The 13,263-nt window shown below is 41.3% G+C and overlaps 1 protein-coding gene across 4 annotated transcripts in view; it reads left to right on the top strand.

Annotated features, from left to right (window-relative positions):
* taok3a (TAO kinase 3a) overlaps positions 1-13,263 on the top strand; it is a 270,675-nt gene that overhangs the window by 120,549 nt on the left and 136,863 nt on the right. For all 4 annotated transcript variants that reach the window (XM_061932585.1, XM_061932564.2, XM_061932575.2 and 1 more), the window contains one exon: positions 2,364-2,596. In XM_061932585.1, coding sequence (XP_061788569.1) covers positions 2,462-2,596 — 135 coding nt within the window. In that variant the 5' untranslated portion in view covers positions 2,364-2,461. The remainder of the gene's footprint in view (positions 1-2,363; positions 2,597-13,263) is intronic.

Genomic DNA, 13,263 nt, shown 5'->3' with positions numbered 1-13,263 from the left:
GGAGTGTGATCCCACGCTAGATAGAACACACCCTCCGGTTCCCCTTCTTAAAGAGAGGAACCACCACCCCGGTCTGCCAATCCAGTGGTACCGCCCCCGATGTCCACGCGATGCTGCAGAGTCTTGTCTTTAGTCTTGTCTTCAGAGTCTTACTTTATTCAATCAAATACACTTTCATGTACAACATGGTGAACTACATTATATATACTAGTTTTGTACTGTAGTTATATGACAGAAAAAGTTTGATAAATCGGCATTTATTGGTTCATATGACCTTTTCTGGTAAATGTATGTGCATCATATTCAACATGTGATAGGATGATGCACCAGTGACTCAGCTTCAGCTGTTAAAAAGGTGTGTGTGTGTGTGTAGGCGTGTGTGTTTCTGTTTCTGTAAGCCAGCTGTCAGTCATGTCCGAGTCTTTGTTTGCAACCTACAAAATAACACAATTTCAAGATTTCTGAACATCTGACGGCAGAAAAAAAAAAAAGGCTTTAAAGAATATGGCAAAAGCTACAATTAAATAGTCCAGCTAAATAATCACTACATTAAAGTCGTGTTTTTTTCCTTCCCTATATTCAAACACAGTGTTACTGTTCAAACTGTGTGTAATGTTACAGTGGTGAAAAATATTAAATATTATATTAAAATGATGCCTTGATTTTAATGAATACTTGGGCCTACTACGCTACTGTATTTTAATGTTGGTCGTTATGGTGGTCCTTGGAGAGTTTTTTTTTTGAGAACCACTGCTCTAGTCAGCTAGTGTGTGCTCTACAAACGCAAAGAAGTGCTGGTGTATGTTATTACATATATACATATAATGTTATATTATTAGCTGTGCAGCTGTGGCTGTAGGCAACCTCCTGATGTTTTTAAAGGACCTTTAGCATCCAGCTGACCTTAATTTGACCAACAAGTTCTCTCTATGAGCGTATTGCTAAAAATCAATCAGTTTTTGAACAACTATGACAAGTAGTTGGAACGTCCCCTTTATTTACGTTGCCAGAATGGATATGCCGCCCCCATTTGGTGTGATTTTTATCGGCAGGATTAGAGACAAATTTGACCCGCGTGATTGAAAGAATTTAAGACTATACATTTGATCACTTCATTGCACGTTTTTGTTACCCTGCTCCATGATTACTTCAAACTTGATGTTTGCAAATTAGAAGCGGATTACCTATGTTTTTTCTCGTTTTTTTAACACAGGTGTTGGGCCAGAATTAGCATTTTTGGTAGCGTGTAATAACACCAAAATGTGCATAATAGGTAGAAAAGTCACAGGTTACATTAACAAACATCTTTGACAATCAAGGCATGATTGTAACAATTTGTGTTATTAATGTGCTAAGCTAGTAAACAGGAAGGTGCATGAAAACACTCCTACAGACATCACACATGGGACTGTTTGTAAGTTTTACAATGTAACTAAAACTATTCACACTTACTAAACAGTCCCAGGTGTGATGTCTGTAGGAGTGTACTCTTGTAGAGTCTCCAGCACGCTCTGGCGAAAGATTGTACGCCTCCTCCTCTATTTGGACTTTCCCTGACCACATGGCAACAGCTGCTTCCAAAGGGACGTGGGTCGTAAACAGCCATCGCCTTTGATTACAGAAAAGTTCAAAAGAAAAGGTTGTAAACACTTCATAGAAAAGGTCGTAAAACAGTTCAAAGAAAGGTTTGTAAAAGAGTTCAAAAAAGCGGTGTCTGGAACTTGGGCAGATCTTGCCTTCTCTCCGCTTTGTAGTCCTTGGGTTAAAACAATATATTTCTGTTGATTACAATACATGAAAGAAAAGAGAACACCTTCATGTTGCTTCCCCCTACACCAGTGGTCCCCAACCTTTTTGTAGCTGCGGACCGGTCAACGCTTGAAAATTTGTCCCGCGGACCGGGGGGGGGGGGATTTTTTTTTGATTTTTTTTAATTAATTTTTTCTTTTTTAATTTATTTATTTATTTATTTTTATAAAGAAATACAATCATGTGTGCTTACGGACTGTATCCCTGCAGACTGTATTGATATATATTGATATATAGTGTATATATTCTGTTTTTATGTAGATTTAATAAAAAATAATAATAATAATTTTTATTTATTTATTTATTTATTTTCTTGTGCGGCCCGGTACCAATCGGTACCGGTCCACGGCCCGGTGGTTGGGGACCACTGCCCTACACAGTGGAGTTTTAAAGCCTTCTTCTTGGTAGGTTCAAAGACATGTTTTTGCTTCTCGCCGGGAACTCATTGAAACACAAAGTTTTTGTGATAGCTTATATAAAATGATTCTAACAGCAACTGCATAAGCCAGCTACGTAGGCTACACGCTAACGAAGCGCTGCTTTTGTCTCCACAGTTCTTTCCTGGTCTAGCTGGCCAATGCCGGCCCCGTCGTGGACGTCTGGCGGCGGTCACAGCAGTAATCGTGTGAGAGCGGTGCCCGCCGCCTAGCCCATGATGCCGTCATCCACACGGAAAGGCGTGCCAAAGGACCCCGAGCTGGCCGAGCTCTTCTTCAAGGATGACCCCGAGGAAGTCTTCTGCGACCTGCACGAGATCGGACATGGCAGCTTCGGGGCCGTCTACTTTGTACGTGGTTTTTTTTTTTCCCCTCGTTTATTATTGTGTCCAAGTCAGTGTTCAAAAACAAGAAAAAATACATAAAAGTTAGAGGTATTTTATTTGAACTAAGCAAAATTATCTGCCAATAGAAGAAGAAAATTCGGCTTGTCAAGACTTTCCAAAACAAGTAAAATTAGCTAACTTCAATGAACCCAAAAATACCTTAAAATAAGTATATTCTCACTAATAACAAGTGCAGTTCTTGGTAGAAAAAGACCTTTTTGCTCAATATGTTGAAAAATATTCTTAAATGAAGTAAATGCTAGTGCCATTATCTTGACATAATGATATGCGGGCAGCACGGTGGTAGAGGGGTTAGTGCGTCTGCCTCACAATACGAAGGTCCTGAGTAGTCCTGGGTTCAATCCCGGGCTCGGGATCTTTCTGTGTGGAGTTTGCATGTTCCCCCCGTGACTGCGTGGGTTCCCTCCGGGTACTCCGGCTTCCTCCCACCTCCAAAGACATGCACCTGGGGATAGGCCCCTCCCACCTCCAAAGACATGCACCTGGGGATAGGCCCCTCCCACCTCCAAAGACATGCACCTGGGGATAGGTTGATTGGCAACACTAAATGGTCCCTAGTGTGTGAATGTTGTCTGTCTATCTGTGTTGGCCCTGCGATGAGGTGGCGACTTGTCCAGGGTGTACCCCGCCTTCCGCCCGATTGTAGCTGAGATAGGCTCCAGCGCCCCCCGCGACCCCGAAGGGAATAAGCGGTAAAAAATGGATGGATGGATGGATAATGATACGCGCTCGGCATTACATTTCTTGAAACCCGCAAACTTATACCATCCATCCATCCATCCATCTATCTTCTTCCGCTTATCCGAGGTCGGGTCGCGGGGGCAGCAGCCTAAGCAGGGAAGCCCAGACTTCCCTCTCCCCAGCCACTTCGTCCAGCTCTTCCTGTGGGACCCCGAGGCGTTCCCAGGCCAGCCGGGAGACATAGTCTTCCCAACGTGTCCTGGGTCTTCCCCGCGGCCTCCTACCGGTCGGACGTGCCCGGTAGTTTGCGGGTTTCTTGAAACCCGCAAACTTATACTAAAAACTAATTTATTGTTCTTAAAGGGGAACATTATCACAATTTCAGAAGGGTTAAAACCACTAAAAATCAGTTCCCAGTGGCTTATTTTATTTTTCAAAGTTTTTTTCAAAATTTTACCCATCACGCAATATCCCTAAAAAAAAAGCTTCAAAGTGCCTGATTTTAACCATCGTTATATACACCCGTCCATTTTCCTGTGACGTCACATAGTGATGCCAACACAAACAAACATGGCGCATAGAACAGCAAGCTATAGCGACATTAGCTCGGATTCAGACTCGGATTTCAGCGGCTTAAGCGATTCAACAGATTACGCATGTATTGAAACGGATGGTTGTAGTGTGGAGGCAGGTAGCGAAAACGAAATTGAAGAAGCAACTGAAGCTATTGAGCCATATCGGTTTGAACCGTATGCAAGCGAAACCGACGAAAACGACACGACAGCCAGCGACACGGGAGAAAGCGAGGACGAATTCGGCGATCGCCTTCTAACCAACGATTGGTATGTGTTTGTTTGTAAGTGTTGTAATGTTTTTAAGCTAAATTATTGGTAAACACAGTTTATGTATAATTTATGTAAAACCGCGAGTAATGAATAAAGTTTTCATCAATTAATATATTCTGTAGACATACCCTCATCTGCTCTCTTTTCCTGAAAGCTGATCCGTCCAGTTTTGGAGTTGATGTCAGCAGGCCAGGGAAGCTAGGGTCGATATTCTTCTCTTCGGTGGCATAAGGGACGGTGTGAGCCAAGACATCCAGGGGGTTTAGCTCGCTCGTCTGCGGGAACAAACCGCCGCCATTGCTTGCCGTGCTACCGAGGCCCTTTGTCCCTGAATTGCTCACACACTCCGGCAGATTCAATGGGGGTCTGGCGGCAGATTTCTTTGACTTTATCGTTGGAAATGCATCTGCTTTGAGTGTCGCAGGATATCCACACATTCTTGCCATCTCTGTCGTAGCATAGCTTTCGTCGGTAAAGTGTGCGGAACAAACGTCCAATTTCTTGCCACTTTCGCATCTTTGGGCCACTGGTGCAACTGGAATCCGTCCCTGTTCGTGTTGTTACACCCTCCGACAACACACCGACGAGGCATGATGTCTCCAAGGTACGGAAAACAGTCGAAAAAACGGAAAATAACAGAGCTGATTTGACTCGGTGTTTGAGAAAATGGCGGATTGCTTCCCGATGTCTCCGAGAGCGAATAATAGAAAGGCGTTTAATTCGCCAAAATTCACCCATTTAGAGTTCGGAAATCGGTTAAAAAAATATAAGGTCTTTTTTCTGCAACATCAAGGTATATATTGACGCTTACATAGGTCTGGTGATAATGTTCCCCTTTAATGGAAAGGCAACAAGGCAACCGCTTGTTACTCTCGGGGTCTCCTAGCCGCTCAGGCAAATCATATTGTCTAAAAATGCATTTTTCCATGGATAACATGACATCATCACGTCAAGTGCGTGCTCTTTCAGTCAATTAGTGCGCTTATACACAGCCCGGCCCCCGGCCAAATGTTTTAATTGTAATTTTGAAGAATTTATCTGAACGTGCATGAACTATTTCTGTTCAAAATTGTTAGAAATGTTAAATGTTTAAATATGAACTGTCAGTTTACTGTACTGTGCCAACTGTACTACTATATGAGTACCTATTTTCTATTGTTTCATTGAAAATAAAACAGCATTTGGCTGTCATCTGTTTTAATTATGAGACACAATTGTGTCAAAGTCGTGATTTTTTATTTTTTACATGCTTGAAATAAGAAATTATTACTTTAAAAAAGTAGTTTTATACTTGTGAGTGTTGATGACACAGCTTTGCAACAGTTGATATTCTAGTTTCAAGCATGTTTTACTCAATATAGGTCATCAAATCTCAGCAACAAGCTGTAATATCTTACTGAGATCATTTAGGACCAAAACACTTAAAACAAGTAAAACACTCTAACATAAAATCTTATGTATGGCTGAGCAAGTCCCGGGTTGCCCAAAATGTCCATAACACACCCAACCGAGTTCCCCGGGGAGGGGGGAGGAGATAAAAGTTGGAAAAGTCGGCAAAAGTTCCAAAAATGTTCAAAATACCTACCCAGGTTCGAGTCCCACAAGTCCCGCCGCCGGCCGGAATGCCCAAAATGTCCGCCAAAATGTCCAAAACACGCCCAGCAAAGTCCCACAGGAAGGCGGGGAGAAAAGTGAGAAAAGTCGGTAAAATGTTCAAAAATCACACCCGGGTTCGAGTGCCACACGTCTTAAGACTTGTACCACTCCATGTGGGACTCCAACCTGGGTAGGTATTTTGAAAATTTTTTGGACTTTTGCTGACTTTTCCAACTTTAATCCCCCCTCCTCGTGGGACTTTGCTTGGTGCGTTTTGGGACTTGCGCAGGCTGGCGGCGGGACTTGTGGGACTGGAACCTGGGTAGGTATTTTGAAAATTTTGGGGGACTTTTGTCGACTTTTCTCACTTTTCTCCCCCACTTCCCGTGGGACTTTGTTTGGTGCGTTTTGGACATTTTTTGCATCCCGGGACTTGTGCGGGCCGGCGTCAGGACTCGTGGGACTGGAACCCGGGGAGGTATTTTTGACCATTTTGTGCCGCCTTTTCCCCCTCTTCTTCCCCGCCTTCCTGTGCACCATTGCTGGGTGTGTTTTGGACATTCGGACAAAAATAGTTTCAAGCATGTTTCACTCAATATAGGTCATCAAATCTCAGCAACAAGCTGTAATATCTTACTGAGATTATTTAGGAGCAAAACACTTAAAACAAGTAAAACACTCTAACATAAAATCTTATGTATGGCTGAGCAAGTCCCGGGTTGCCTAAAATGTCCATAACACACCCAACCGAGTTCCCCGGGGTGGGGGGAGGAGATAAAAGTTGGAAAGTCGGCAAAAGTCCCAAAAATGTTCAAAATACCTACCCAGGTTCGAGTCCCACAAGTCCCGCCGCCGGCCGGGATGCCCAAAATGTCCGCCAAAATGTCCAAAACATGCCCAGCAAAGTCCCACAGGAAGGCGGGGAGAAAAGTGAGAAAAGTCGGTAAAATGTTCAAATCCGAGTGCCACACGTCTTAAGACTTGTACCACTCCATGTGGGACTCCAACCTGGCCTGGGTAGGTATTTTGAACATTTTTGGGACTTTTGCTGACTTTTCCAACTTTTATCCCCCCTCCTCGTGGGACTTTGCTTGGTGCGTTTTGGGACTTGCGCAGGCTGGCGGCGGGACTTGTGGGACTGGAACCTGAGTAGAGGTATTTTGAAAATTTTGGGGGACTTTTGTCGATTTTTCTCACTTTTCTCCCCCACTTCCCGTGGGACTTTGCTTGGTGCGTTTTGGACATTTTTTGCATCCCGGGACTTGTGCGGGCCGGCGTCGGGACTCGTGGGACTGGAACCCGGGGAGGTATTTTTGACCATTTTGTGCCGCCTTTTCCCCTCTTCTTCCCCGCCTTCCTGTGCACCATTGCTGGGTGTGTTTTGGACATTCGGACAAAAATAGTTTCAAGCATGTTTCACTCAATATAGGTCATCAAATCTCAGCAACAAGCTGTAATATCTTACTGAGATTATTTAGGAGCAAAACACTTAAAACAAGTAAAACACTCTAACATAAAATCTTATGTATGGCTGAGCAAGTCCCGGGTTGCCTAAAATGTCCATAACACACCCAACCGAGTTCCCCGGGGTGGGGGGAGGAGATAAAAGTTGGAAAAGTCGGCAAAAGTCCCAAAAATGTTCAAAATACCTACCCAGGTTCGAGTCCCACAAGTCCCGCCGCCGGCCGGGATGCCCAAAATGTCCGCCAAAATGTCCAAAACATGCCCAGCAAAGTCCCACAGGAAGGCGGGGAGAAAAGTGAGAAAAGTCGGTAAAATGTTCAAATTCGAGTGCCACACGTCTTAAGACTTGTACCACTCCATGTGGGACTCCAACCTGGCCTGGGTAGGTATTTTGAACATTTTTGGGACTTTTGCTGACTTTTCCAACTTTTATCCCCCCTCCTCGTGGGACTTTGCTTGGTGCGTTTTGGGACTTGCGCAGGCTGGCGGTGGGACTTGTGGGACTGGAACCTGGGTAGGTATTTTGAAAATTTTGGGGGACTTTTGTGGACTTTTCTCACTTTTCTCCCCCACTTCCCGTGGGACTTTGCTTGGTGCGTTTTGGACATTTTTTGCATCCCGGGACTTGTGCGGGCCGGCGTCGGGACTCGTGGGACTGGAACCCGGGGAGGTATTTTTGACCATTTTGTGCCGCCTTTTCCCCCTCTTCTTCCCCGCCTTCCTGTGCACCATTGCTGGGTGTGTTTTGGACATTCGGACAAAAATAGTTTCAAGCATGTTTTACTCAATATAGGTCATCAAATCTCAGCAACAAGCTGTAATATCTTACTGACATTATTTAGGACCAAAACACTTAAAAACAAGTAAAACACTCTGCTTAGTGAGAAGAATGATCTTATCAGACAGAAAATAAGCAAATATCACCCTTATTTGACATATTTCATCTTACTTAGATTTCACTTTTTGTAGTGTACTCGTCTTGTTGTGTTCACATTTAATACATTTTGTCCTCTGGGATTTCAATAAAAGTCAGCAGCAAATCTAGTGCAGTAGGTCATCATATAGAGGATCTTTGGCGTGTGGAAACTTAGTGCTTCTGTTTTATTCACCATGCATTATTTGAACTATTCCTATGTTGAATCCTACCGTGCGTTAAATGCAGCCTACAGAGTTGAACTGATATTTCCAGAAAGACCGTAGAAGGATGAACAAATTGAAGGCACGGTTAGCCGCATGCATAGTTGATGTACATTATCGGAGAACATACCCTGTGAAGTGTTGAATCAATTAGCCTCTCGTAAATATTGATCGGGCTCCTCGGCCCTGACAATTAGCTGGAGTGAACTTCCGTGTCGTGGCGCTACACCACTCGTCTTTCGCCGCTCTCATCGCACAATTCACCTCCGACAAACGATCGCTGCCGCGAGGAAAAGTCGAATGGAAATATTTGCAGTCGCTGTAAGGCCATGAAATATTCACATTTGACACGCAGCTCTGCTGTGTAGTAACGATACATTTAGTCGCAGGATTACGCGCTAACTTGTAAAACACTTTGTAAAGGACCGAGGAAGACGCAAACACATTTTTTTCTGTAAAATTTATTTTTAAATGTTTGTAGTTTTTAGAATGTTTTATTTTTTTGAAGACTTACTGCAAAAACACTAGTCAGAGATCCTCTATAGAAGGGGTGTCAAAGTCCAGGCCCGTGGTCCCGCGAATGAATTATCTATGGATGATATTTGATTAGTGTTAGAACACAGCCGCCTGCTGCTATTTTGCACGCACCAATACTCCCGTCAGTGTTGGCGCTAGGAATTTTCAAAAATCAAGTCATACAAATGGGGTCCCACAGTAAATTTTTGGGGTCCCACTTTTTTTGCTTTATCCTGTTGTATCTCACATTCTGTATTGTGTTTTGGAAAAAGGTTGTCATAAACGTTACTTAATTCATTAAAAAAAAAAGATCCTCTATATGACAGGATTGTTCTGCCGTTTTTAAGGACCTACTGCACAAAATATCCACTATTGACTGGAACATTTAGCTATTTTCAAGGAAGTACCCGTTCTGTACGGCAAAAAAAAAATCTGGTCAAAGATCCTCTATATGACAGAAGCTCCACTGTTGTTTTTAAGGACCTACTGCAAAAAATAGCCACTATTGACTGGAACATTTAGCTATTTTAAAAGAAGTACCCGTTTTGTACTGCAAAAAAACATTGGTCAAAGATCCTCTATAAGACATGAGCGCTTTGCTGTTGTTAAGTAACAACTGCAGAAATACTTGTCAAAGATCCCTTATATGACAGAAGCTCCACTGTTGTTTTCAAGGACCTACTGCAAAAAATATCCACTATTGACTGGAACATTTAGCTATTTTAAAAGAAGTACCCGTTCTGTACTGCAAAAAAACATTGGTCAAAGATCCTCTATAAGACATGAGCTCTTTGCTGTTGTTAAGTAACTACTGCAGAAATACTTGCCAAAGATCCCTTATATGACAGAAGCTCCACTGTTGTTTTTAAGGACCTACTGCAAAAAATATCCACTATTGACTGGAACATTTAGCTATTTTAAAGGAAGTATCCGTTCTGTACGGCAAAAAAAAAATCTGGTCAAAGATCCTCTAAATGACAGGATTGTTCTGCTGTTTTTAAGGACCTACTGCAAAAAATATCCACTACTGACTGGAACATTTAGCTATTTTAAAGGAAGTACCCGTTCTGTACGGCAAAAAAAATCTGGTCAAAGATCCTCTATATGACAGAAGCTCCACTGTTGTTTTTAAGGACCTACTGCAAAAAATATCTACTATTGACTGGAACATTTAGCTATTTTTAAAGGAAGTACCCGTTCTGTACGGCAAAAAAAAAATCTGGTCAAAGATCCTCTATATGACAGAAGCTCCACTGTTGTTTTTAGGGACCTACTGCAAAAAATAGCCACTATTGACTGTAACATTTAGCTATTTCAAAGGAAGTACCCGTTCTGTACAGCAAAAAAAAATCTGGTCAAAGATCCTCTATATAACAGAAGCTCCACTGTTGTTTTTAAGGGCCTACTGCAAAAATATTCTCTATTGACTGTAACATTTAGCTATTTTAAAGGAAGTACCCGTTCTGTATGACAAAAAAAAAAAATCTGGTCAAAGATCCTCTATAAGACATGAGCGCTTTGCTGTTGTTAAGTAACTACTGCAGAAATACTTGTCAAAGATCCCTTTTATGACAGAAGCTCCACTGTTGTTTTTAAGGACCTACTGCAAAAAATATCCTCTATTAACTGGAACATTTAGCTATTTTAAAGGAAGTACCCGTTCTGTATGACAAAAAAAAAAAAATCTGGTCAAAGATCCTCTAAATGACAGGATTGTTCTGCTGTTTTTAAGGACCTGCTGCAAAAAATATCCACTATTGACTGGAACATTTAGCTATTTTAAAGGAAGTACCCGTTCTGTACGGCAAAAAAAAATCTGGTCAAAGATCCTCTATATGACAGAAGCTCCACTGTTGTTTTTAAGGACCTACTGCCAAAAAATATCCACTATTGACTGGAACATTTAGTTATTTTTAAAGGAAGTGCCCGTGTACTGCAAAAAAACATTGGTCAAAGATCCTCTATAAGACATGAGCGCTTTGCTGTTGTTAAGTAACTACTGCAGAAATACTTGTCAAAGATCCCTTATATGACAGAAGCTCCACTGTTGTTTTTAAGGACCTACTGCAAAAAATATCCACTATTGACTGGAACATTTAGCTATTTTAAAGGAAGTACCCGTTCTGTACAGCAAAAAAAAATCTGGTCAAAGATCCTCTATATAACAGAAGCTCCACTGTTGTTTTTAAGGGCCTACTGCAAAAATATTCTATTGACTGTAACATTTAGCTATTTTAAAGGAAGTACCCGTTCTGTACTGCAAAAAAACATTGGTCAAAGATCCTCTATAAGACATGAGCGCTTTGCTGTTGTTAAGTAACTACTGCAGAAATACTTGTCAAAGATCCCTTATATGACAGAAGCTCCACTGTTGTTTTTAAGGACCGACTGCAAAAAATATCCACTATTGACTGGAACATTTAGCTATTTTAAAGGAAGTACCCGTTCTGTACGGCAAAAAAAAAATCTGGTCAAAGATCCTCTATACGACAGGATTGTTCTGCTGTTTTTAAGGACCTACTGCAAAAAATATCCACTACTGACTGGAACATTTAGCTATTTTAAAGGAAGTACCCGTTCTGTACGGCAAAAAAAAATCTGGTCAGAGATCCTCTATAAGACATGAGCGCTTTGCTGTTGTTAAGTAACTACTGCAGAAATACTTGTCAAAGATCCCTTATATGACAGAAGCTCCACTGCTGTTTTTAAGGACCTACTGCAAAAAATATCCACTATTGACTGGAGCATTTAGCTATTTTAAAGGAAGTACCTGTTCTGTACTGCAAAAAAACATTGGTCAAAGATCCTCTATAAGACATGAGCGCTGTCCAAATGACAGGAGCGGTTTGCTGTTGTTAAGTAACTACTGCAGAAATACTTGTCAAAGATCCCTTATATGACAGAAGCTCCACTGTTGTTTTTAAGGACCTACTGCCAAAAATATCCTCTATTAACTGGAACATTTAGCTATTTTAAAGGAAGTACCCGTTCTGTACGGCAGAAAAAAAAATCTGGTCAAAGATCCTCTATATGACAGGATTGTTCTGCTGTTTTTAAGGACCTACTGCAAAAAATATCCACTATTGACTGGAGCATTTAGCTATTTTAAAGGAAGTATCCGTTCTGTATGGCAAAAAAAATAATCTGGTCAAAGATCCTCTAAATGACAGGATTGTTCTGCTGTTTTTAAGGACCTACTGCAAAAAATATCCACTACTGACTGGAACATTTAGCTATTTTAAAGGAAGTACCCGTTCTGTATGGCAAAAAAAATCTGGTCAAAGATCCTCTATATGACAGAAGCTCCACTGTTGTTTTTAAGGACCTACTGCAAAAAATATCTACTATTGACTGGAACATTTAGCTATTTTTAAAGGAAGTACCCGTTCTGTACGGCAAAAAAAAAATCTGGTCAAAGATCCTCTATATGACAGAAGCTCCACTGTTGTTTTTAGGGACCTACTGCAAAAAATAGCCACTATTGACTGTGACATTTAGCTATTTCAAAGGAAGTACCCGTTCTGTACAGCAAAAAAAAATCTGGTCAAAGATCCTCTATATAACAGAAGCTCCACTGTTGTTTTTAAGGGCCTACTGCAAAAATATTCTCTATTGACTGTAACATTTAGCTATTTTAAAGGAAGTACCCGTTCTGTATGACAAAAAAAAATAAATCTGGTCAAAGATCCTCTATAAGACATGAGCGCTTTGCTGTTGTTAAGTAACTACTGCAGAAATACTTGTCAAAGATCCCTTATATGACAGAAGCTCCACTGTTGTTTTTAAGGACCTACTGCAAAAAATATCCTCTATTAACTGGAACATTTAGCTATTTTAAAGGAAGTACCCGTTCTGTATGACAAAAAAAAAAAAATCTGGTCAAAGATCCTCTAAATGACAGGATTGTTCTGCTGTTTTTAAGGACCTGCTGCAAAAAATATCCACTATTGACTGGAACATTTAGCTATTTTAAAGGAAGTACCCGTTCTGTACGGCAAAAAAAAATCTGGTCAAAGATCCTCTATATGACAGAAGCTCCACTGTTGTTTTTAAGGACCTACTGCCAAAAAATATCCACTATTGACTGGAACATTTAGTTATTTTTAAAGGAAGTGCCCGTGTACTGCAAAAAAACATTGGTCAAAGATCCTCTATAAGACATGAGCGCTTTGCTGTTGTTAAGTAACTACTGCAGAAATACTTGTCAAAGATCCCTTATATGACAGAAGCTCCACTGTTGTTTTTAAGGACCTACTGCAAAAAATATCCACTATTGACTGGAACATTTAGCTATTTTAAAGGAAGTACCCGTTCTGTACAGCAAAAAAAATCTGGTCAAAGATCCTCTATATAACAGAAGCTCCACTGTTG

Source organism: Nerophis lumbriciformis, linkage group LG03, assembly GCF_033978685.3.
Source record: "Nerophis lumbriciformis linkage group LG03, RoL_Nlum_v2.1, whole genome shotgun sequence".
NCBI classification, from domain to species: Eukaryota; Metazoa; Chordata; class Actinopteri; order Syngnathiformes; family Syngnathidae; genus Nerophis; species Nerophis lumbriciformis.
This window is presented reverse-complemented; position numbering and strand designations above follow the sequence as displayed.